Below are 27,232 nucleotides of genomic sequence, written 5' to 3' on the forward strand. Positions count from 1 at the left end.
TAATGTGGACCCCGTGTCTGATCACTGAGAGTAGCTAAGAAAACAATCTCACCAGAAATAGGAGTGTTAAACCTCGAGGTTCATCTCTAAATGAAAATAAAATCAATTCTTTGAACTATGGTAGGATACACAGTTTGCTTAGGCTATATCACAAATTCTGGGCTATGGTGTGATTTTGATATGATTAAGTTGAGAGGTTAAGGATCAACATGAGACCATTTTAAACACAATTAGTCACATAAAAAAAAAACTGATCTCAATCTCAACTGATATCAATTTAATAATTGTTTTGCTAAAACTCAGCTAGACACGCAAATGAAAAAAAATCACTTTGTAGTGGCTAATTAAAACCCTTATCTTAGTGAATCGTTGATCCTTAACACAATTGAATATTCAATATCAATGGATCCTTTCACACTCAACTACAAAGTCTATTTAATAGATGTTCTGCTTCTTTTTAATCATACATGAACTTCTTCATGGATTTTCTGATGTTGAAGAGGTACAGATTTAAGCACATTTCCTGTTTTTCTGACCCCGTCTAAAACACCTCATCATGTTTGGTTGTGTTTTTCAAGTGTTAATTCCTTATCAGAAAATAACAGATTTAAGATTGTTTTCTGATTGTTTTCTGATCTTGCCCGCTAATATATTTTCCACCAACACCCTTCTTTAAGATGGCCTACATGATTCTGGTAAAGCTTTGTTGAGTTTTGGAATGAATCAAAACACATAACCTGAGGTAACCTTTGTTAAACTGTGGAAATTCACAAAATGTTATTTTTTTTCAAACTTGCCAGAATCCCAAGATTTAAAAAGATCACTGAAAAATGAGAGGGAGATCCATGTCTCATCTTTCCTCTTCTTTATTACCAAGTAAAACAGGTATTACATTATATTGATTCTTTTCATATATTTACTTTCAAAATCTTTGGATGGGAAATTTACATGAAATATTTGCATATTCTGTGTCTAACACAGTGAAAGGAATAAAGACAAAACGTTGTAGAAAAAATAAACTTACAGAAAAAAAAACTTACAGAAACCCTCCGATATTGGAGGACTTGGTGTTTGCTCAAATATAAGGCAAAGAAAAAGATAAGCATTATAAAAAGAAACATTGTTGTACTTCATAACAAAAAAACATGTTTATTTATTTTTCCAAAAACCTAATGAAATATTATACACCCAGGCCAAAACTGTGAGTCAACACATTAAAACATTCTATGAAATGTGATGTTTAACATGTGTATGTGAAGCAATTACATTTTTTTATTGATGAAATTTATGGTGTGTTTTGAGTGAAAGTCAAACACAGGAGAATGTCAAACACCTATATCAGATGCATGTTATGGGTATATCAATGGATACATGCCAAATTGATCGACAATGGGTTTCTGAAGGTGCAACAACAGCAAAACAGAGAGTGGAGGTTCAAGTGAAGGCAGAAAGTCTCCTCTCATAGCACACGTATACAATAACATGTATCATGACCATATTGGGATGAATAAGTTAGTATTGCATTGATAAGATCTGTGATGGACAAATGCAGATTTCATGCGGCACCGTTTGGAGTTATTCATCAACAGTAACACTTGATTTTTTTTTTTTTTTTTTACAGGAAACCCACATGTAAAACCATAGGTGAAAAGTGGTGTTATCACATAGAACCAAATGCATTATGAGTGCTGACATCAATAAACCAAGAGACAATCACAGACACATCCATATGCCCAGAGAAATATTTGAAACATAGCTTTTTTTTATATATACACTTTTTACATTTTAGTTTTTAAATATTGCTATTAGAAAATGATAAAACATTTTTTCAACATGGTGGAAAAGGAAGAAAATAATCAGGGACATGAATAGTGCTTACTTCTTGATGGATGTTTCTTTTATAACTCTGTGATATCCCCATTAATACTCTATAACACCTCTATCAAAGGTCATGATCAAAGAAATTAGCCGACTTTTTAAGAACAGTCAAAGGCAATTCCTTCTATCCTCTAACTCAGGTCCCATCTAAATTTCTCCTGAAACTTAAAGCTCCTTTTACCACCATATGGCACTCACATCTGGCTCTATATCTACTCACATCTTAAGGCCCTTTAAACTTAAAAAATCTGTAACAATAACAGTTTAAATCAACTGTTCAACTGAAAGTAGCAGCTTCTGTTAGTCACAAAGGTATCCCCTCATCAGTATATGACCATCCACACATCACTACAAACATCCCTTTAGCCCTGTGACGTGGAGGAATTGATGAATCTCAGCATTGCACGTGCCCACACTTGTATGTAATGTGTAATGATTTTGTTCTCCAGCAGGTCATGTTCAGTTTCAATCCTCTGTTCACATGAACCATTAGCAGCAAAATGCCATCAGAGTTAATGGTTAAAGTTTAGCATTTTTATGTGCGTCAACCCTGATAGCATGATGGGAACATTTGAGCAAGTACAAAGATCTGATTTTGTTGATAAATTAATATCAATTAAAATAAGTTGATTTGAGCAAATTCTCACTAAATGTATTAGCATGTTTGCTAACACCCAAATAACACAAAAATGAACATATCTGCAAAGTAGGTAGCTTAAGAAGTAAGTAGCCACACCACAGCCACCCATTAAAAAATACACACTGAATACAAATTAGAAAATGTGTTGTGTGTCTCTTTTGATGTACTATTTTGAAACTGTATAAAGGTTAGTTTGTACTTGATTAGCTTTCAGACAAGCTGTCTAAGCTAGCTAACAAATGCCTGCATGATTCGCTGCTTTTAGGCTAATTAGGTAATTTTAAGCTAAACATATAGATTCTTAACCCTAAACCTGGACAGTAACTTGAACACATAATTATTTGATACAGAACTTGAAGGTCTTATTGATATTTTTAGCCGACATCACTAATATTTTTTGGCCACCGTGGGCCAGCCCAAACACACTGATAAGGCTACAACACTGACACTAACACAAATTAGCGCTTCCAGATGATACACAATGTTAGCATTCATTTGGAGTCATGTTTCTGTCCAATATATTCTCTACTTCTATATTTGTTTGAATAGTCTTTATCAACTCCCTATAGAAAAAAAATCTGCCTTCCAAGCTGCTATTAGATCCACTTTGTTATGGCTAATTGCTAGCTTAGATATCAGCTTGGTGCTAGGCTTGTTAAGAACATTGGGTGGTTTTGTTTAAGCTTCCTCAGTGAAAAAGCTGCCTGTTGTTTCTAAGAGGAATGTCATGATGATTGATCAAGTGATAAAACCATGTGTTAAAATAAAAATATTGATAAAAGATTAAGATTTTAAACGTACATTTAAAACTTGCATTAAATTGGAGAAAGATGAGTGAAACTGAGCAAGGAAGGTTATAAATTAGTAGTTTTCTTTGTATGGTTATAATTTATCTACAAAATATAGTCAATGTACTTAAAAAAGGTTTTACTCTGCTCCAAATCCATTAAGACAGAGGCTCACATATAATTCTATCTAAAGCACCTCAGAGTACTGATATTATAGTCTAGTGCTGTGGGTCATTTTGTACTGTGAACGGACCAGTCACCTTTAATCACAAGACTGAAACAATGGGCTGTGGCGTTTCAAAGGCTGACTACATGAAAGTAATTTCTAAGTCATTAAGAATGATGTCTCATGGTAGAAAACAAATCTGATTTGAGGTGGCAGTGTAAATCAGATTTTACCATGTAACCTTAAACCTATTTAAATTAAACTCTAAAGCAACCCTATGTTAACTTTTTTACATTTTCCATTCTTTTCCACCTTGTTTAAGATTGTTTTGATTTATATAATATATTCACATTTTCTTTTTTACAGTGCATTGCGATGACAACAGGTAAGACAAAAGAAATTGCAATGTATAAGGCTGGATCACTGTATGAATCCACAAATATGTCAACGAAAAAAAAAGAATCAGAGTGTCCTTATATTGTTCTCCATGTAAGCCCATAAGTGTTCCAAGTGCACAGAGTAATGATTTGTTTTTACTTGCATAAACTCAGCAGCAGTCACTCTACTGAATATGATATTAACTGTGTGTGTGTGTGTGATCTGTTGTTCTGAAAAATCTCATCATTACATCTAATGGCTGCTTAAGATAAAGTTTCATATTCTCTAAACATGGGATGGATCCGTCGTCTTCACAGTCAGAAGCCGTTGATTCTTATTGTTCCGTGCACAAACAGGTCCACTAATTGTCCGCCAGATATTTCCCTGTGACACAAAATGAAACATGTCAGAGAGTTGTAACATTTAGCTTTGAATGTGTCTACATATTTGGAAGACAAACCTAAGAGAACTCTGGTTCAAAATGTAGTCACAATTATGTCACAAACATTTCTGATGCTTCAACTGACCTGCAGCAAATCTCTTCTTGATCAGAGAGAGCCGGTAGCCCGTCCCGACCAGCTGGATGTCGCACCCTGAGAGAGTGCTGCCCTCACTGGTGAACTGGACTGACAGTTGTGAGGATTTAAAGGAACCTTCAGTCATCTGGAACCGGCCCAAAAGAGCCCCGACTCCTGGAGGAGGCACACAGAATGGATGGTATTGGTTTCTATCGTGATACGTTTAGTTTCAAAATGATGTCAAACTATCAGAGAGATTTCTGTCTTAAAGTTCAGCCACATATACAAGAAAAGAATGAGACTCATTGTCTATTAGACCCTTTGAACTATGCAATAAAAAATGATTTCACAAGTGCCTACATTGGTATTTTTCCTAATCGGGAAATCATTTCTTGAAATATCTTGAAACGGGTCATATTCTGTGAATCAGTACTATCTCAGCTAATGTTAGCCAAATTTTTTTTAAACATATTTAAATCCTGAAATGCTAAATATAGGCTATACACATATATATATACATATATATATATATATATATATATATATATATATATATATATATATATATATTTGAATTTGTTTACTTAACAGGGACACATGAAATGAACATTGCTTCATGTTAAATACAAAGTAGATGCCATGCATACTAGTTTCTAGCCGTGGCTAATTTGCAGCCCTTTTCGCTGGCTGGTCTTTTAGATACATGAAACATAGATATAATAATATATGCTTTTGTGTTTTTGCTTATTGTATTGAAATGTCAGCACTTCACATCCCTAAACCTACTCAATTTAAGTGTATGTCACATATGTCTATTTTCTTTTGGTCTTTTTGTTTGATTTTAGATAAAAGTGAAACCAGGTTAACAGAACAATGATCTATCGCAGTGAAGTTTACACCACAAGTAATGAGGACATCAATGAAGTTACTTTGTGATGACGCAAAGGACACAAGTGTTAAAACCATGTTTGGCTATTGTAGATTTTGTTTAGTTCGATTTAAAGGATAATGCATCATTCAAAGGGTTAAAATCCGATTACTGCAAGAACACGACAACAATGAGCACTTACCTCCATTTTCAGATCGAGGAGAGAGGCTGGGGATTTTCCACTGTATTGTTTGCTGATCTGGATTCCTTCAGAGGAAAATGATAACACATTACAGAGTTGCTTCATGACATTAATCACATTATATAAAGTAAGCCATTAGGCTCCATGTCCAATACAGAAAAAACCTGGAGAGAGAAAAAGTTGTGCCAGATTTTCATCTTTACCAGGTAGCAGGGGGGATCATGGCCTGTACTGTGGCCATGACTCCATCCACAGGAACCAGGAAGTTGATGTCGTGTAGTGGCATGGGGGCGGCCATGGCCTCTGTGTTGTATTTGTAGTCTATTCTAAGGTCCGTGTTGTTGGCATCGCCTCGCCAACTCAATGCCAAGTTCAGAGGAGTGGACTGGATTCCCTCCGATGACACCTGAGAGAACAAGAAACAAAGACATTGAGATATATGGATGGATTAATATACAGAAGATAGACACAAATTAATGCACAGTTGAAAAGATATTTGATACCTGATACTTAATCATGTCCACGTTGTAGTACGTCGCCTGAGGCTTCTGTTCAGCCACTTTTTTCAGATGGCTCATGAGGTTTGGCATATTTACCCAGAACTCCTTTGTGTCTGCATTGTTTGCTGTGGAATCACTTAGAAAATAAATGTATAAATTCAAATTAAATATATTGCCGGAGCGCCAGAACTAAAGCCATGTATCATGCATTTCTTATAAAACAAATCAAGCCTATAATAAGAGGGTTTTTCATTGGTGTTTTTCTCACCAGCACAGCAGCTGTGGGTTAGGGAGGACCTGTTCCAGTCGGTTGTAGTTGCTGATGCTGAAGGTGAGGATGGGCTGAGTCGGATGGCTGGCAAAATGTCTCGTGATACCCGCAGGGAAGGACAGCACCATCTCTCCTGTGATCTTCACAGCACATCTGATACAGACGGAGAGGGGAAGCAGATCTCAGAGATCATGCTTACACAGAAATGATCGTTTGCCACCAGTCCTATCAGTCTTAAAGTCTGCAGTCCAGAAAACCATCACATAAAAGTCAGCCAACTGGAAGAATGTTGTTATATTTCTTTTTATTCTGGCCTTTTTCTTTTCATCTATTTATTGCATTAATCTTAAGTAAGATATTCATGGGGAACCTTTTGCCGATATACTCTGCTCCTCCACAGAAACACTGCGTTATGATCACAACAACTTGTAGAAGGACATTTCCATAAAGGAACTGATTAGTATAAAATAGCCCACTTGCTTGGGGAAAAAGTTTCAAACTATTACCTGAATTCATGCAGGATTTTTACTACGGGGCTGGCACGAAAAAAAAGTCATTTTATAGTCGTGCTGAATAGCAAGAAAGGTTTTTGGGGTGCGGTGCATGGGCACAAGTGACAAAAAAGACAAAAGGGAGAAATGGGGACCTACTTGCTGGGGTCTGCGCCTTTGAAGTAGGCATTGATGGTTTCTGTGAAGGCTGCAGCCACAGGCAGAGTGTCCTGAGGTCCCATGGTGAGCGGACTGGGCCCTCTGGAGCATCCTTTGGAAAACACAAATATACACACAACGCTTTTAAAATCTACATTTATACAATATTTAATCCCGCAGGTCATTCCTGATATACTCCACATTTTTTTGTCTTCTCTTTAACGCAGGGAATAAGGGAGTGTTAACATAAAAAGCAAACAGGAAAACTTATACCTCTACAATCCATCTAGGAACTAGACTCTAGGTGAGTGAGTAAGCAGGACAAGGGATCAGATGGGTGGCAATTTTCTTGCTCAATGAAAGCAGGTAATAAAAGGGTTTGTGCTTTGGATCCATGCACTAGTGGAACTGCAGGGGCGGTCTGGCTCTACTCACCTTCAAAAGCTAAATAAAACCTGCCGTGGTCAAACCAAACCAGAGGCAGTGAGGCCTCTGAGCGAGCAGAGATATGAGGAGGAGAGAATTATTGAGAGGGGCAGACTGTGAGGAAGGACACGATGAGGAGAGACACGCAACACGGACACACATTGACATATGAAGCTAGAGGAAATGAGGGAGACAAGATGGTGGTGTACCTGTGGTGGGTGTGTTAAGCTCTTTTCCTAATGTTGGAGTAGACGCTGCACTCTGCATGGTGATAGAAGAGATGGAGGAGGAGCTCTCCGCACGGGCCAAAGGGGCGAAAGGTGGGGGGCTGCCTGAAACCGGAGGACTGAAGGGCCGAGACTGGGGACAGAACATGAAAACACAAACACATTAATTGTTTTTTTTTTCTTCTTTTTTTTTAAATTAAATGTGAGAATACCTGTCAGCAAAGGAGGTTTTAGGTTAAATCAATGACTCTTTATATGTACCAGGTCTGTGATTGGTTTCCCCGGCGGCAGCTTTGGTCGTGACGAAGGTCGAGGAGGAGGAGGAGGAGGGACTGGACTGCCTCGAGACTGAGGAGTGGCAGGACGAGCTGGCGATGAGGGGCCTGCCATACAACATCAGAGTGTGTGGTTTAAAATGATTTCATTCAACATCAGCTCCAACACTTCTTACCCACTCACATTCACACACCGACTATAATTAACATCCCCAGTCCTCCCAGTTTCACCATCATTAAAGTTGGTACTGTGAATATTAGACTGATCAGTCTATTATCATACTAAGCTGTTACTCCTAATACTACACGTACGTTTGACATTATCACTGAAATTGTAGCTATAAATCATATTTTTGTATTCGTTGTTGCTCTGTTTGTCTCTATCTTAATTTCTCTTCCTGCATCTCCCTCCATCCCACTTTAGAGCTCAACACCGTTCAGCAGATTTTTGTTCAACATGAGCATCTTAAAGGAAGTTTATCTTTGATACTGAATGTTGCTTAGTATTGTGCTCATGGTGGATTCATGTTGGGTATTTGTAATAATATATAACAAAGAGTCAGGTCTCTTACCTGCTCTTTTGTAGGGAGAGTGTCTTGAGATAACATTAGTTATGAAGTGGCACTATACAAATAAAGGTTGATGATGATGATGATGGCAGAGGCTGCTATGTAAAGTGTGCATCAGGACTAATCGTACATGCAGTCTTACAGAATTACACCAAATAAATACAGTTGTGGATAAAGAATCATAAGGCTGAAAGCTCACACTGTACCACTAGGGGTCAGTAAGAAAGCAGTTTACCTCAAATCAACTCGACTTCATTCTTACAAGTTATCATAAAAACAGATAGAATCAATATTATATCTGGTGACTGCATCAAAAATATTGTTAAACTTTTCAGACTAAATTGAAAGCAAGGAGCTTCACACTGACATGTTTCCCCTCAGAGCGGGAACATTGACTCTGTGCCCATCTCTACAATATGACATGAATAAAAAGACAAATAGTCACATTTCTGTTCTTTGCAAAAGGAAGTCATATGAATATAAATCATCTTTATACACTACTCATATAAAATACTGAAATACACAACATATTTATTGTTTTGTATTCCCAAAAGTGTATTTCTGCAAGGCTACATGAAGACCGCCAGCATTACAAAATCAATTCAGAAAAAAAACGAATTCACAAAATCTAACTTTTAAGATAATACATTTTTTCTTTCACTGTTTTGCATTGTTTTTTCAACATAAACATGTTTTTAGAACAATAGTTGCACTTGTAAGTTTTTATGCAGATGAGAAAAAGTGTACGTCTAGTGCAACAAAGTGATGAACAATCAAACAAACCTCTGCAAAGGTTTCAGAATACTCACTGCTGCCCGAGCCCGGCCCCGGGGAAGACATGATGGACCTGTAAGTGGTTGGAGGAAGAGGAGGCGGTGTGCCCCTGAAGCTCGGTGTTAATTCTCTGGGCGAACCCACAAAGTCAGGGATATCGTCTCTCAGGTACACTCCTTCTGGAGTCCTCTTTCCCCCCACACCCCCCAGTACCAGAGGAGATGTCCCCCCTGCCCGAGGAGACCGTCGCTCTGCAGGCAGAGGAGGCACAGGGCTGATTGGGGCCGGGGACGAACAGTACGCTGCAAACTGCAGCACCTCCTCATCGATGGCGTCCTCGTCGAGGCACAGAGGAGGTGAGATAGAGGGGGAAAAGTCTGGAGGGAGGGGAGGGGCCGGTTCATCTGGAGGAGGAGGTCCGAGTACTATGAAGGGGGGTGAGTCTGGGGGTGAGAAAGGAGGAGGAGGAGACCCAGGAGAAAAAGGCGGAGGGGAAGGTGGGGGCTCGTCTGGAGGTGGTCCTGGGGAGAGGCAGGGGGTGGATGGTGTGGAGGAGGGTGTGTCAGGGGCAGGGGAGTCAGGTGGTGGCGGGGGAGGGAGTTCATCAGGCGGCGGAGGTCTGTCGTCAGTGAAAGTAACCCATCGAGGTGAAACGTATTCCTCGCTGGTGCGGGGGCTGTCCGAGGGGCCAAACACATCGTCCAGGTCGGGGGCAGGTGAGCCTCGGTAGGAGGCGGGGGACAGGACGTTCAGGTAGATTGGGGCAGAGCTACGAGCTGCTCTTCCATTGGGTAGATCAGCTGCAGAATTCGAGGTAGAATGTAATTTAGGAAAGACTTAAATGAAAGCTCTTATAAAAAGAAAGACTGAAAATGTCAGACTCACCAACAAAGTCTGAGGGACAGCCGTAATGACTTCTTGATGGAATGTTTTTTGGAGGAAGAGGAGGAGGAGCTGCAACATGCGGGACATTCAAGCCAGTTAGACATGAAAATACAAACCGGCCTACACACAAATGTTTCTCCTTAAGTGTTAATCATTCACTCCAGCTCACCTCCTGTTTGGTAACTTCTGCTCAGCGGTGATTCTGATCGATGTCGAGACTCTACCCAAACTTCTGTATGGACCACTGTGATTGGATAATATCAGAAAAAAAGGTAAAAATTACCTCTGTGTAAAGCACCTGCTACATGAAGTGCAGAGTTTCAGTTGATGAGATGTACTATCGAGAGTAGACAAACCATCATATCTGGCATATTTGGTCTCTGAAGGCAGCCCAAAAAAGGCAGGAACGTTCTGTGATAGCCGGTCACTACAAAATGAGAAACACGTTAGGTTCAGAGTATTTTTTGTCTAAAAGTTTCTGCTGCATTAAACCTTTTTGAAAAAATAAATATCCCATAGCAACATTTTTCAATTAATGCAGCAGTACTAATAACAAATGGAGCATGGATGAGACTAACAATTATTCATTCATTCTTCATTGAATCATCTGCAGAACAATTATTAATTTCATGATTACATTTGATACAAACCCCAGAGGCTGAACTGAACACTTTAAATTATGTATTTGTCAAACCAGCAGTTACAAACCAAACCCACCTAATCTTCAGCCACATGACAAAAAGTAGCTTACTTAAAGTCGTTACATTAAAGGAGCTGCAACCAGAACGTTTTTACATGTTTACTTGAAGTAAGTATTTGTCAACTCAATGTTATATTGACGCATAAATGTTTCCAGCTGTATTGCAGGTTGATAAAGAGTGTTAACAGGTCTGACCACTGTCAGTTGTTAGTGTTGCTAAAATAAAGGCCGACCTTGGCGTCTCAGGTGCAGGACTTGGAGTAGGTGTGGAGCGTCTGGGTCTGGCAATCTCTTCACCTACAGGAGAAAAATGAAAACTCAACTGTTGTTCTGTTACATGTGCAAATGAATAAATTATTTATTATTATTATTATTTTTAGCTTCTTTAGCAGTTTTGCTCCAGGGAGATATTTGTGTGTCAGTTTGGTTCGTACTAAAATAGCTCAAAAGCATTTGGTTCATTGCCAAGGATAAATTATAATCATCATTTTTATAACTTAATATGAAAGCCATGATTAAGTCAGCCCGACCATAACCTTTTAGTTTATGACAATTCATGTAACACTTATAATATTCCCAAAAGCCCAGCTACACCCTGTCTTTAGAGCTACTTAAAAGCTATTTAAGTTTACTTACAGGACAAATTTCTTTTTATCTGCCCCTGTAAAAGACAAAATCCAAACAAAACACAAATTGAGGATAAAGACATGTAAACATATGCACCAAAACCACCGCTTCAACTTAGTTTGTCTGTTTCAATCAATGATGGTTTTGTTATTAAAAAGTATTTTAAAAAGAAAATGTTAAACTTTATAAACATTGTAGATTTGTATTACTTCTTTAATCGTATATTAACTACAGTTATATGTATACATAAAATGCATTTAAACAATGTAAGTAGCATTAAAAATGCATTAACATAGTCACAACACTTGGATATCTTTCACTTGTTTTGAACTTTTAACACATCAAGCTTATTTCTTAATGTTGAGTGCATCACTTTCACTTTAAAAAAAAAAACAGGTCAGACAGCAGAGAATAAAAACAGTGTTCAGGCTGTTGTCTTTCAAACAGCCAGCAGAGGGCGGAAGAGACTCACCGGGCTGCGTCTCTGAGACCAGCAAAAAGGAAGAGAGAACAGACCTGGGTCAGAGAGTGAGTGACAAATCAGTCAAATGGACACAAACTAAAAACTGCACACACCGCAAAACTTTACTTGCACCGCAAAGCTGTAATAATGCAGCGTGAGCCATAACACCTTTGAGATCATGAGGACAAGAGCGCCATCACCTACAACCAACACCTACAGAGCAGAGGTACTGAAGGTAGCAGGTCGCACAGCTCCTCAGAGACCAAATCATTTGATTTAGAGCTGTTTGTGTGTTATGTTTACTGTGCATTATGTTACACAGACACTTTGCCAGACAGGTACAAGTAAAGATAGCAGGGAGAAATTAACAAAGGAAGTGAGGACATTCTAGGCCTAAAAACAGACAGAAACACTCAGGGTGAGATAAAAACTGCATGCAGGAAATAATGTGAATCCAAAGAAGTAACATGTTTATCAAGCATGTCCTGGTGAATGTCATGCAGCACATGTTTGTGGTGTCAAAATGAATGACAAGCTTACCGGACTTCTCCTCTGCAAGATTATGGAAGATAAGAGAGAAAAAGGACAAATACAGAGAAAGTGTCAGACGGAGAAATTATTGAAGACCATTTATAAAGACCATCATTTACTAAATGTTTTTAGGAGGACATTTCTTGTAAAAACTCACTTACACTGTATTCAAGACGATTTCAAATTAAATGTTCCACAAACACTGAAGAGCACACTAAGGCATATTTGACTGCTAACATGCTTGAGCAAAATAACTGGATATACTGTTTACGTCACGCCTGGAGCCCATTATTAGAAGGCTCTGGTATTAATTTGACTTAGACAGTTTGATCATCCATCGTTTTCAATGAATCCCAAGAAACAAATGCATCTATGAAGTCATGCAGGTGTAGGCGCACCACTTCATCCTTTAGAGATTGGATTAATTTCTTCAAGTTTCCAGAGATTGGTGCCTGCGTTGAGCGATTATTTTGACTTATTTCTCTTTGTGATTTATGACGGCCTCTGAGATCAGACATAAGCCAGTGTAAAGGGACCTGCATGGACGTATATGCAGGGAGGTGCAGGGTTCCCCTCATAACAAAAACCTCTCTTGATACCGTGTTCACTTGAGGAGTAGTAGAATTGAAAGGATCCTTTTTGTGTGATTAATATTTTATAATCACTACTGACCCTACTTATCATGCCAGCTTGTTTGCTGAGGCTTAAAAAAGCGCTAAGTGGACATGCATCTATATATTTTATTGTCTCACCTTTCCCATTATAATGAGTAACTTCCAGTTGTTATCTTTGGATCTTAAGTTATTTTTCATGTTATCTTGAAATAACTAAGCTGGTTTTCCCATTATTATAGATACATTTATCTCATTATCTCGGGATAACTGAAGCTTGTTTTCTCATGATGACAGGATCATTAGCCTGGTCACTGTGATACACTACACCACGACGTGCCACGCTGTCATCACCCACACTAATGAGGGAAGTTTAGCCTGTTTCTGTCTTTGTTTTGTGCTTCTGCAGTTCTGGGGATAAGAGATAAATAAGTTGAGAATAAGATGAGTCTCTGTGTTCACTATTCGGTGTATGTCATGCTCCACTCTCTTTCACTACATTTCCTCACTGTCTCAAACAGTCGTATCAATTAAAGGGAAAAAAACAACATACCTGTCATCAGCTTTCGACTTTTGAAGATGTTGTAGAAACTTATTTAAGAACACAAGTTTGAACAAGTCTGCGGTTTACAAACACTGAATAAGACTTTTCCTGCAAACTTTCTTAAAAACAAATGTAACTAAATACTTGTGAACTTAGTGGTCAATAAGGCTGATTGTGTGTGTGTGAGCGTGTGTGTGTGTGTGTGAAGGTGTTCCAGAATTGCGCCCTTCAGTCAGGTAAAAGAGAAAAAGAGCTCTGATCAGCAGCACTCACCAGAGATGGAGACAGCGCCAGGCCTCCCACTGAGGCTTTCAGCTCGTCCATGGATGGAGGGACACACTTGGCGCTGTCCGACACCAGAGGTTTGATCTTGATTTTGAATTTTTTCTTGCTGTCGTCCTCGTCATCCTCAGAGTCACTGGAGGAGAAAAACTGCTTTCCTTTGGACGCTGGTGAACATGGGTCAAGGACAACGTTTTATCTAGAACATTTAGAGGTCACATTTCACTTAATAATAAATACATTTGGTCGAAATCACACACTGCAGAACTCAGCAGGCAGTGGTTGAAAGTAAGAACGTATACTTCTTCAAGTTTTGAGGTACTTCTACTTTACTGAGCGTTTTAATTCTCTGCTACGCCTCCGTCTACTGCACTTCAATTCAGAGGCAAATCTTTATTTTTACTACACTTCAGTCACTGGCTCCTTCAAACATTTTAAACAATACTGCAAACATAAACAAAAGATAAAATCATATTATAGACTGAAATAGAGTTGTATTGATCACCATTCAAAAGCTACAAAGCAAAAGAATTTCCATGAAGTAGTTGAATTTAGCTAAATGTATATATTTAAATAACAAACACCAAAAGGAAAATGCTGTTTTGCATATTGAATACTTCACGTCATGCAGCAATCAAGAAAAAAAGGGTCAGACATAAAGATTTGTAGCTTCTTTAAGTCATGTAAGACATTTGTTTGCACTAAAAGGCCATTTTTAAGAAGAGGAAGAGGATTAGGGCCACTGAAATTTTTTTTTTTTTAATTCTGACTTTAATCTCACACCGTGTCCTAACATCACACGAGCGCTATATATCACAAAATAAACTGTAGGGCGCAAATCTAGAACATGGTCCCATGGATCGCACGCTGGCTGTCCACACTGTGTATGTTACATATATAATTCTTATGGACAAAATGAAATGTGGTGCTTTGTATTTAAGAGCTGTTCACTGGAATCACAACACAGAGGCTCGTCAATAAACGGCTCAGGTGAGCCGAAAAAAAGTTGTTGCTCGCGTCACAAGCAGGACAGTCTGTCAGAGAAAGAATTCTGAGATTAAAGAAATTCGGAACCCCAAAAAACATTTTTCAGTGACCCTAATCCTCTTCCATAGTGAGATGTCTGTCCAGCTCTGGGATATTGTGACGACTTTTTTTACATTTCATTCTTCACATTCTAATAGCCTATACATGGTTTTTTATTGATTAAAACAGAAAGGGACTTATCTTCATTGCAGAATTTAAAGGTGCACTATGGAGTTTTGGTAGAGAAATGTGAAAGTTGTAGAAATGTACAGATTCTGTGGTATATGTTCATAACTCTATACACAAACTGTCCTCAGAGGAAAATGTGTTCCCTGTGTTTGAAGATAAAACGATACGTGAGAAGTTATGGTGGTGGGCCCGGAAAAGAGAAAGCGTTACTCTCCTGGTAGCTTTTTAGCTCAAATAAGTGTTCCAGGGACCCATTCTTTCCTTTGAATACATTTTGTGTATTCAGTTCAGAAAATGCAGCATATAATTGTTTCACTTCTCCAACTTTCAAATTTCACTAACAAATCTACAGAGTGCACCTTTAAACTAGTTAAAAAAGTTTCTTAATTGGGGTGTGGCTACTTTTCCTTAACATCCCACTCTCTGTCACTGGAACAGCATTACATCTGCTGTTACTCACACTCAGCTTAATCCTCTTGCTCGAGGGAAGTCCCCATCATACCTGCTTTCTATAAATCCATTTCAAATATACAGCTGCTGACACCTCTGGAGTTAATACTTAAAACAGTAGCAACCTGGGGGTCAGTAGTTAATGAGGACTGGGGCTCAGTGACAGCAAAGCCAGTCCAAATGTAATGTAGCTTTGTCAAGTGTCCTTCCTGCTTTTAGCACTGCACAGACACACACATGATAAACAGAGAGGGAAGGAAGGGATTATTGATTTGGCCCATTCAATGCTGAGAAACACTGGTCCAATAAGTCACTCAGCCAAACAGGTCAATAGTTTTTTCTGGAGAAGAGTCCCCAGACTGCTTCTACTGCTGCTTCCTCTCCTCAATAAAAAGGATATCATCAGACTCGTCGCCAGGCCGGAGGCTGAAGCCCTCCTCATCCACGTCAGGAGACGCCTGCAGGAGAGACGGGAGGAGGTGACAGTCATTTTGACTTCATCACACACTCCTGTAATGTTGCTTAATTCTTTCCTCTGTATATAAATGTGGACCGTCAGCTTCGTGCTGACTCAAGGAACATGCAGTCATCACTCTTTTTACAGTGTTTACTCAATTATTTTAAACCTAGTGATACATGACACTGGGTACCTCAGCCACAGTATTTTAATAGTGAAGCTGCAATGTTGCTTATTGAAAGAATTTGTGAGGACTTAAATAAGGAGTAGGGCTCTGCATACTCACATATCTGTCCCAGTCAATCTCCCCGTAGAACCCGTTTGGTGCTCCATTCGCCTTTTTCTATTATTATTTTTTTTTTAGAAAAGACGGGATGTTAACAGGAGAACATCACAGAGCACACAACAAGTATTTAAATGTCACTTTGAGTTGTCAATGTGCATAACTAAATGATGAACCAGAAGCAGAGTTTGGTTTATCACAATTTGGTTTTAGATTTAATAGTTTTGGTTGTTGCGCCTTTCACTTACAATAATGCTGCACACACCAAGTGAATCGCAGCAAAACCCTTAAAACATAAGCATGACTAGAATCATGAGCGATCCGATGAACTGACGGCTGTTTTAAATAAACATACCTGAAACAAGAATGGCGAGATATAAAATGATTATCCAAACTGTCCTGTGTTCAGCCCTGTAACGCAAACATGTGAGGCCCCGCTGAAGCTAAACTTGAGTGTGCCTTTTTTTCTTTTTTATTGTTGGAGTGAATGAAGGGCCGGCCAACCCGGCTGAAGTGAGGGAGCGACGCTGGACAAAGTCATGAGACAGAGAAACAAAATAAAATAAAATAATTATTATGACAAAGGCTGCCATTCTAGAGCACAAGTTTACCTCTAGTCTATTGTGGAGTTAATAATATTTTCCGGAGTTAATTGTACTGAATACATTTTTCACAGTTTGAGCTTTTTAACATGACAAACTATGAAGTCACTATCAAGGTGCTGATCCTGTGACTGTCATGGTGCGGGAGCTGTCCATGGTACTCCTGGTATTTGACTCCTCTTCATTACTCATTGTTTCACTGTGCAGGATTTCATGAAGACAGATCGAGATCAGCGTAGGTTCAAGCAGAACGACTGTTTATATTCTCTCACACATTTATTCATTGTTCTTTATTCTACTTAGTCTCCCTGCTTTGGTCAACCGCTGATGGGGGCGTTTACTCTTTTAGTAATAAACCAACCAGATTCTGCCACGACCTCTATCAACCAATCATCCTGCTGCTGCCATATTTTAAAAATCCTTTCTCCTCTCTTTCGCTGTCAGTTTGTTGTTTCAGTTTGATTGCTGCCACCACCCTCCACCTCAATCACCTCCATTCCATCTTAACAGTGTCCATGACCAGCTCCTCCAAAGTCAACTCCTCATCACATCCTGCATACTTTAATCACCCCCACCATGGTACTCTAGACTCTATCAGGGGGTATCCTATCCTGCTGTCGGTCTTCCTACCCCTCGAGTACATGAAGACATCATGGTGCAGTCTAATCGCCAAAGACGTTGCACATTTGTCTTTTTCTAAACGTTTAAATAAATAATTGTCCTCTCTTAATTAAGTCTCTCCTGATTGAACTGTTAACCTTACCATCACTGTCGGTAACGTTAGCTGTTGCTACGAGACAAACGTACCTGCCAGACTGCACCCTATGTGTCAAAGGTTCACCCTTTTAAAATATTATAATAGTTATTTTAGGAAAACTGTTGACCAGCAACAATTCTTTAAAAAATCTATTTATTTATTTTTACGCTGAATATACAGATAGTATTTGCAGGGGCCCCCCATCTTGCTGGGACTGCAGGGGTATACTTTAGGGCCCAGCCTTCGTTATATTCCTGAGATTTATAGGCTAACTTCCCGGCTAAACTTTAACCCTTCAATGCTACACTGTGTTTCTGTTTAATGAGGGTTTATGCCAGCATAGAAGTTGGTTTAGGTTTTTTTTTACCTGCATATAAGGAGGTCTGATCAAATGTATTTTTTTTTATTTTTTTTTACAACTTCCTTCATCACTTTCAGACTTTGTTGTAGTGATGTTGCCATAAGCCGCGATCTTAGCAGATATTGTAGTGAGTATGAAAAGCAAAACAATGGAATAGAGAAAGTTTTAATTAAGTCCAAATCATAAATCTACACCTTTTTGCTTCATTATTTTGATGATTTCTTTTGTTAAACAGCATTGCATCTTTTAAAACTTTATAAATTCACAGAAAATCTAACAAGTACTTACACTTCCTTTCTTACTGCTTCCACTTCCTTCTTTGTCAGGTGAACTCCTGTTTGAAGGGAAAAGAACGAAGAAAAATGATCATAACATTGGTGTAATGTTTATCAGTCTATCAGGGGTCTGATAAAACCAGCATGAGCATTATTTTAGTAGATTTTGGTACAGAGACTTTGTTTTTTTTTTCTCTAATGCTCCTTTGATAAATATAAACTGAGTTTGAACAGAAAAGTAAACATTTATACGTTACAAAAAAATATATATAAATGAATTTATGCTTTGAGGAAGTGATGATTTACTCTTGTAGCCAAAATAAACCAGCAAACATTTTTCACACACGACAAAACCTCTAGACAAAACCAGCGTGGCAGAGCATGCAGCACAGCAATCGTTTAATCTCATCCAGTTTAATCTTGGTTCACGATCTTGGGAAGATAAAATTGTAATTAAAATTGAAACTTGATTAATTGCCCAGCCCTACACAATTTGATGGTTACCAAAATAGTATGTGGGTTTCTTCATTCTAATTTCTTCACATTGTCCAACTGATGAGGCGGATGTATGTAAATGATGTTGTGAGTGTAAGTCTTACGTTGTGTCTGTATCCTTGTCTTTCTTTCGCAAGCCCAGGGCTTTCCTTGTTCGGTTTTTCAGTCCTGGTGCAAAGAGAGAGAGAGAGGGAGAGAGAGAGAGAGAGAGAGAGAGAGAGAGAGAGAGAGAGAGAGATGAAGAACAATTTTAAGTCTAAGAGCCAAGTATAAAGTCAAGTGTTCTTTGAAAGCATTTTAGAGCCAATTACACTAATAATACCAGACTTTTACACAGCAGTAACTGAAGGATGAAACAGAGGAAACCCCAATAAGTTGATATAAATTAATTAAATGATTCAGGACATAAACATCCTGCCATCTGGAGACAGTCTGAGTGTGAAATGAAAAAGGACAGACTCAATCCCCTTAAGTGTCCCCCCTCCCTGACTGTAGAAACTGTCGAAAAAAAACACAAGCACAGGTTGATCAATGAGTCTACTTCATTAGTGAGATCTGAGGGACAGAGGAGAGAGATCTACTACAGCCGCCTGTCGGCCAAACTGAGAGCCAAGACCCCTGCAGCAGTGACGGTTTATACCGAGCAACTCCAATCAGGATGACTAAAGAAACAATTCATTTCCATGTGTGACAGCCTCATTTGTGGCATCACTGAACAGTATACAAAAAAAAAACAACAGAGCTACAATTATGGTGTTTTAATAAGAAGTAAAAACAACATTTTAGAATTACATCACCAACAACAACAAAAAATGTTGCTTTTAAACAAAGTTGCTGGCTTTTCTGTCTCAAAATGTTTGGTATGAAGATTTAATTTTCCATGAATTTAAGATGAATTTGATTAAATGTCTGTCAGTTGTTTGAAAAGTAACCAACTTAACTTGGTAATTAAATGCTAAATTTGCAGCACGAGCAGAAAAAAAACCCTCCATATTCTACAACACATCATGTTCTATGAGGGGATTTTAGATTTCTGTAATCTTTAATGATGTACTGAACTTTGTGCTAAATGCTAAATGAATCATGCTAACGTGCCCACAATGACAATGCAACGAAATACAACAGTACTAAAGTAATAAAGAGCGCTGCTGTGCTTGTAGCAACACACTAAATAACTGCTTTTAACTTAATTCAACGAAAAAAAGTGTACATTTCTTATACAGACTGCTGTGTTGGATGCTAGTTTGTCTTTGGACAGAAAGTAAACCTATACATTTACTTTTTCTCTCTATTATTATTATCCCTACCTTTTACACATAAAATGGCTAGAGTGTTAGCATGCTAACACAATGACTTTTTACCATGCTAACATGATTAGTTTAGAGTGTGAGCATGCACATAATAAACTAAATATATACCATGTTAACCAAAATAGTTAGCCTGCTAACATTTAGAAATTATTTTAATTAGCACTTTATCAAAAACGTTGACCAGAAGTTTGTAGTTGATGATATATTAAGAACAACAAAGTAGATTATATTCATCCTAGTTGAGGTCCCTCAGTCTGTAACTCAGTGTTGGTTGGACAAATCAATAACCCCCAGGTACAGCACTCATGCTAACTTAGCTCAAAGTAGAAAATAAAGTTCTTGATTGTCCTCCATTGAACACAGACACAGAACTGAGGACCTCTCTCTGACTGAGTTACCAAACAGCAAACTCTCACTAGCTAAGCCACAAAAGAAATCCCACAGGCTGCATTAATCCCATATTTCGTTATTTGTGAGTGTTGGCTGTGCTGTGAAACAGGTTTTGGTCCCCAAAATAGACAGCTGACAGGTTTGCATAACAGTGTTTCAAAAGACAAGAGAGCACTCGCATCCATAGAGGTTCACATGTGATGGACAGTTGGGTGGATGAACATTGTGTACTATTCAGAGGCAGCTCATTTTGGGTTTGTCTTTGCTCGGCGTCTCTTTTTGTGATATAAAAGCTGAGTTTAAACAAGAACTGTTATAACTGACATTTTGCAATGATGATATTCTCAGTTATCCTACGCCAAGACTGGATTGTGGTGTATTGATGTCTGTTAACAGTAAAAAAAAAATTAATGTGACTTCAAAATGAAAATTGAGTCACAGATTTGATGATCCTGATTATACACTAATGAACACTGTGAATGTGAAGGCTCTTCTCTGGCCTGGTGTGTAGTACATCCATGTGGGGAGGAAGCTCTCAGGGTACTGAAGGACATGTCAGGGCCTGTGATGTATGAGTAGTTGGCTGTGTTGCTCAATAGCACAGATTATTCCTGCATCATAGCTCTTCATCAGAGGAAGCTGCCCTGAACAGCGAGCGCTCTATCCAGTCCAAACCCACGTGTGTCTTTTTATGTGATAAGACTGAAAACCGAAAATGGACCCTGATGTTAATATGTAACAAACCTGCAGATAAAAATATGACACTCACTGAGGCACAAAAAGAATTTGATGGTCACATTGCACTATCACAAAAAGACAGTTTCCTTTTGTAACCCATTTACAAGGTTTGCCTGAGGTGAGCCCTACAAAAATCATTCGCAGAGCGATCATTGTAATTAAAGATTTGAGATGTAAATATAGAAAAGTGTGGGTCCTTCTTTAAGCCTTATTATGAGAGTTACGTTGAAACACATATTGCTTAACCTTAAGTCAAACAGTAGTTACATTTAATTGTTTATTCTGTTACCCACACCAGAGACAGCAAACGCTGGGAAGAGAGAAGGCAGCAAAGGACCGAGATGGGATTCGAAACTCATGGCTGCTGCGATGAGGACTATAACCTCTGTAAATGGGGTAGCGTGATAACCTCACTCTTTCTGAACATCCTGCAGTCTGGCAAAACAGAAAATACACAAGTGTGCAATTAGCGCCAACTTGCAGATCCTACATCAATCTGCTGTTTAGCTTACTTTTTAAACTAACTGTGTATGTTACACGGTGTGTCAAATGAATCCAAAAATAGTTAAAAATACATAATTCTATCTTTATTTAGACATCATGCTTACTACGCAATGCAACGCAATTCGACACAAATTATTCTTAGGGTAACTGACCACTAGCTGGGGCTGCGCCTGATTGGCCAAATTGTGTCAATGCATGACACAGATGTTCATGAGCATTGTTATTGCATGGCCTTTTAATCAGCTAATACCTTTAGGGGAACAAGTTACCCCTTTAAACTTGTTCCAAAGTACATGTTGGTTTCCCAATCCCCTGGCAGCTACATATAATGAGTGTTTGATTTTGCAATACATCTGACATTCTTTCAGCATATAACACCACTTGCTAGATGTCATTCAGCTGGATCTTGTGGATGTCTGAAATCAACAGAAGAAACCTGAAACCGGACGACTTGCAGATGTGACTGAAAGCTCCAAAAGTAACCTTGACTTCAGAATGTTTCTGTCAGACTATCTCAGGTCAAGAATGAAGCTTCCTCTCTCTGACTGTTTGTCTTTAAGGTTTGTTTGTCCTACAGGCACAGCTGATTAAGGTCACTCTCATCAGCATCTGACTCCCATTCCTGGGATAATGGTGTGTGTGGACAAAACAGTGAGAAGAACAATTCCTTTTGCCACTGCTCCTAAAGATTGGCGCACAGTTTTTGTAGTTTACTCCAACAGATACATTTTCAGTTATTCATGCTAGTTTTCAGTCAAGCATCAGTGTGAAAAATCTACTTCATCTTTCTTTAGATGCCAAACTCTGCCACAGGATTGTTGTCTGCTTAACAACAACGGCACCAATTGCCAGTGAATAAGAGGAAGGATGAATTAAAAAAAAGGAGAAATAAAAACAAGTTTGGTAAAAAGTAACTGAAGTTATTGTTGCTTTGATATCTTAATGAATCAGTCTCAACAATACACAACAATCCACTTGCTTTTCTTCCTCCATAAGATTAAGCATCATATCAACCAGTAGCAACTACTTTTGTAGAGCTGAAAAAAAAAGAGAAAAGAATCACATAAATAAAATGGGACAATAAGTAATGTACAGCAGAGTGTTTCTAGTGAAGACATTAATAACATGCAAAGTTATCAAAATGTTAGCAATCAGTGTTTCCCCGATCACACACCGTTTTTCTTTTTGATACTTTTAAGTTCTTAAATTAAAGACAATTATAACTGTTAAAAATAACACAAATTGGGGGGGTGTCTAAGCGGGCAGCCAGGGTTGAATCCGACCTGTAGCTCATTTCCCGCAAATCATTCACACTCTCTCTCTCTCTCTCTCTCTCTCCAATTTCTGACTCTATCCACTGGCCTATCTTCAAAAAAAGCACTAAAAGCCACCTTTAAAATCTAAATTAATAAAAAAAATAACACAAAGTAAAGATATTAGAAATCTTCAGCTGACACGAAGCTGTTTAGCATGCTTATAGGTCATATAGGTCCGGTCATTTAAAGGTCCCATATTATGCTTTTTCTGGTTTTATATGCTCTTTAGTGTGTTTTCCAAGTGTCCTGTGCATGTTTAGGCACATCTATGTGCAAAAATTCAAAGTCCGCGGAAACGCGGCTTCTCCTACCTCCTCCTGTTAGCTGTAGCATTAGCCGCATGTAACGCTCGGTTCTAGCCCCCCTCGATAAAAATTTGTCAGTCCGACGTCATTGTCAGTGTGAGATCACTGATCTAAGCCCATTGGCTCGTTGTGGCAAGCCCAGCAGCTCATGTTGAAATTTCCGAGATGCGTGCGGAGCAACTGACCAATAACGACAGAGCGGATCGGCAGACCAATCAGAGCAGACTTGGCCCACGTGGGGTCTAACAGTGTGGGCTCAGCAGAGTGTAGCTGACGGACTCAGAGCATAGAGTTAAATATACAAACCCCAAAAATGGCATAATATGGGCTCTTTAACAGTGATAGCAAGCGCATAGCATCCATACACAGTAAATAGTAAAGATAATTTTATACATTATATTTTAATAATATATCTTCTTTTTTTATCTGACAAGTATCTGCATGGTACTCTGTATCAACAAGTCAAAAAAACTGAACATACCGATTTCTAACTTATAAAGTTTCGGTCAACTGAAGTAATGCCAATCTTTGTCTTTTTAAATGATCCTCTGGAAGTAGTTCTGGCAATTTGATTTTCAGTCTTGCATGAACTGTTTTAAGAAGTTGCCTGAAAATGTGAAAATAATTTTGAGCCCTCATGCTGGTGAATGGACAGCAGACAAAGGTCACAATAAGTGTGTTATATTTTTATCAATGAATCTTTTATCAAAGACTAAGTTACTCATATAGCTCGAGAGAGATTTCATATTGATTTATTATGTAATAGAGATGTAATCGTACATGCTGAATAAGCAGCAAGGTTGTTATTAAAGCCAATGCACTGCAGCTAAGTTCTACTCCAATAAACATGTACATCATGTCCCTAACTACACCTGACAGCCTACACTGAGTAATTAGCAGTGCACATGTAGCTAACAAAGGCAATGATAAGCATGTGACATCTGTGCTGCTGTGTAGCTCAAACTGAGCACAATATCATGGCAGGATGACTGCAGGCCCTTTGCTAATAATAGCAACCTTCCATTAGCATGTTGGCATTCATGGATGGTAAAGGCAATCATCTTCCATACAGGGTTATATGTATGCATAATTTACATTTACTATCATAGCTTGTAATGAACTTTCTCACTACATCACATTTTACTTTGATATAGAATTACATGTTTCACTTTCAGCAGCAAGTGCGGCAAATCATGTATGATTTTAGCTAGATTGTTTCCTTCCGGATCAATTCAGGCATCGATTTTGAGACCTGATCAGGGGGTAATGAACCTTTCTGGCACAGTTGCTTATACCACATTTTAAGTGGTATCAGGGCCAATATCTGTGCTGACATCAGTATTCGGGACACCTCAAGTTTTAGCATCACTTGTCCGAATATTACTCATTGCTAGCTAAAGCAGCTAATTAGTGCAGCTTGTTGGTTTAGTTCTCTCCTCAGAAACACCTTCACGCGACATCTAGTGTTGCAACACTGACACCCAATGCTGATACCAGAATCGTTATTAGCCACTGAAACTAGTGTTGTTATCAGGTATCAGGACAACTCCAGCTTCAGCACCACTTTTCCTAATGTTATGCACTGCAGGCAACACCTCAGAGGTATGAAAGACTTCAACTTCCTGGTTCAGATCTTTCTTCAAATAGCATATATGAACATGACAAAGACCGAGTATAGCGACACCGATACCCAAACTGATACCTGTGGCTTTATAGGCCTGAGGTACTGATATCTGTGTAGGGACAGTTGTAGTTTTGACATCTGTTTTCCTCATTGTTAGCTACAGCACAGCTCAGTAGCCTATAGTTATTGGCCTCTGACATTGGTATTGTTATAACTGTATATAATGGCACAACTCTAGGCCTAGCTTTACCAATTTTTCCAAGTTAAGATATCTCCTTTAATAGGTTTTCACAAGACATAGACTGATTAAAGAGACACTGCTACTTGATACCAGATACCGATACCAGTATTGATCTGGTATCGGTATCCAACTGGTGTCGGTAAAACTCTAGTTTAAACATTAATTGTCCAATGATTATTCTCTGTCAGCTACAGCAATGTAGGTATGATTTAGTGGCACTGATACCTGATACCAGTGTTGCTATAATACCAGTAAATGTATCAGGACAACTCTAGTTTTAGTACCTGTCCTAATATTAGTATACATTAGCCTACTGGGTGCAGATTCCTGGTTCAGACCTTTCTTCAGGTTACATAGATTGAGAGATAAAGATATAATAGACATAATTTAAATCTGATTCTGCACAATATGAGACACATGTGGCAACACAGAAAGCAGGACATCAGCTGATCTGTGTTAAATGTGCTCATCAGATCCTCTTCTACAAATCCAAATCTTATCACACCTTCATCTGTCACAAACACACCCGAGAATTTACACAAACAGGCCAAATTGTCACACTGGTCATGCATATAGCTGCTCAGTGCAGCTCAAAGGTCCTCACTGCACGACACATCACATTGGCTGAAGCACAGGAGGGCAGGAGGAGGACGCAGGAGGAGAAAAACATGGGAAATAAAGGAGAAAAGGAGAGTGCACAGATTATTTACCTTGCATCATGATTGCAGATTTTCATCCTACGTTGCCCTTCTGGTGCGCAGGCGGACAGAAAAAGAGAAATCCAGCCGGTCAAAGGATGCCTGGGCAGGGCATAGCTAATTCCGCACAGCTCCCTCAGCGATGCACGATCCCTCCACCCCCCCAAGGGCCCGACTCCTAGACACCCGCACAGGCAGGGAGGTGGGGTAAGGTGGGGAAAAGCTGAGGCAATAGAAGCAGCAAGGGTGGAGGGCACAGTTAAAGGAGACACCCGAGGAATATGCAGCAAATCCGGGGATAGAAAGGGGGGGGGGGGTCTGTTAGGCCCCGGACGCACAGGCAGCTCCAACACACGCCATCTCTGAGAGGGGGGATGCTGAGGAAAGGCGAAGGAGAGGAAGAAAGCAGAGAGAGAGAGTGAGAGAGTGAGTGAGGTAGGGGAAGACTGGGAGAGAGAGGAGGAGGAGGGAGGAAAGGGGGGAGGGAGTAGGAGGCTTGCTGATGTCACATCTGCACTAAACCAATCCCTGCAAGCATGGTCACATGTCTGCTGTCCCCTGATGCCTTAGTACCTCTCGGCTTGCCTCGAGCACACACTCTACAGCCAAGTGCGTGCATATTATACAAGGTGTCACAAAATAAAACAGCACAGGAAATCTTTACTCAAATTAAAACTAAAAAAAAAAGAGCTTTCAATCTGATACAAATCATCCTAAAATTGTAAATGTTTGTGTTTATAAGAGGTGATTTATGCATTATTTAATTTATATTTACACTTGTATGGCATTTAAGGAGCAAAGATAAAAAGTCTTAATCTAAAAAGAGGGACAAATACAGACATTCAGACAAACACAGGATAAAAATAGAGGTCAGACACAGCTATTCAGGCGACTAGGAAAAGGTCTCTTGACGTCTTTCTTTGAAATCCTGAATAGACTGAAGAAAAATAAATAAACAGAAGAGGAAAGAGGATTCTGAGACTCTGTCCTTGAGTGAGCGACGGATAAAAAGGGCCTCAGGTTTCCAGGGCAAAAGAGTTCACACAAGAATGTAGTGAATACAGGAACGGGAACAGGTTGTGCTTTTTTATTAAAACTACTCAACAACTTGCGGGGAATGCAGAGAGGAATATATTGGGGGATTGTTACTGTTCGTTCTTGTCTGATCGTGTTAGAGGTCTCGCTGTAGTGTGGACGCTAAACAGAGGCGAGTGTGTGATACCAAAATAAAAAGTTTGAGTGATCAATAGGAGTTGACTTAAGTGGATATGACAGCATAGATATAAATAACAAATCTAGGAAACCGATTGGCTCTTTTCTGATGTCAACATATAGACTGGGAGCGATGGTCAACATTTCAGGGCTTCCTGTGTAGCCAGCAGATATGGAATAAAGGACTTCCAGCCAAGACTTTTCTTTCAGTAAGTTGCATTGTTTA

The 27,232-nt window shown here is 39.0% G+C and overlaps 1 protein-coding gene across 1 annotated transcript; it reads right to left on the minus strand.

Annotated features, from left to right (window-relative positions):
• Positions 1–850: 850 nt before the first annotated feature.
• Positions 851–26,111, minus strand: LOC132978877 (SH3-containing GRB2-like protein 3-interacting protein 1). Its single transcript, XM_061044221.1, has 23 exons — positions 25,807–26,111; positions 18,773–18,836; positions 18,187–18,232; positions 16,182–16,238; positions 15,839–15,896; positions 13,765–13,943; positions 12,346–12,357; positions 11,815–11,826; positions 11,352–11,376; positions 10,949–11,012; positions 10,372–10,442; positions 10,185–10,259; positions 10,016–10,084; positions 9,166–9,930; positions 7,774–7,895; positions 7,495–7,645; positions 6,860–6,971; positions 6,207–6,362; positions 5,942–6,074; positions 5,642–5,844; positions 5,439–5,503; positions 4,378–4,542; positions 851–4,234 (listed from the first exon to the last, which is right to left on the minus strand). The coding sequence occupies exons 1-23, from the start codon at positions 25,814–25,816 to the stop codon at positions 4,212–4,214; spliced, it is 2,637 nt and encodes an 878-aa protein (XP_060900204.1). The 5' UTR covers positions 25,817–26,111; the 3' UTR covers positions 851–4,211.
• Positions 26,112–27,232: the final 1,121 nt, after the last annotated feature.

The sequence above is a fragment of the Labrus mixtus genome, chromosome 8, assembly GCF_963584025.1.
Source record: "Labrus mixtus chromosome 8, fLabMix1.1, whole genome shotgun sequence".
Taxonomy (NCBI): domain Eukaryota; kingdom Metazoa; phylum Chordata; class Actinopteri; order Labriformes; family Labridae; genus Labrus; species Labrus mixtus.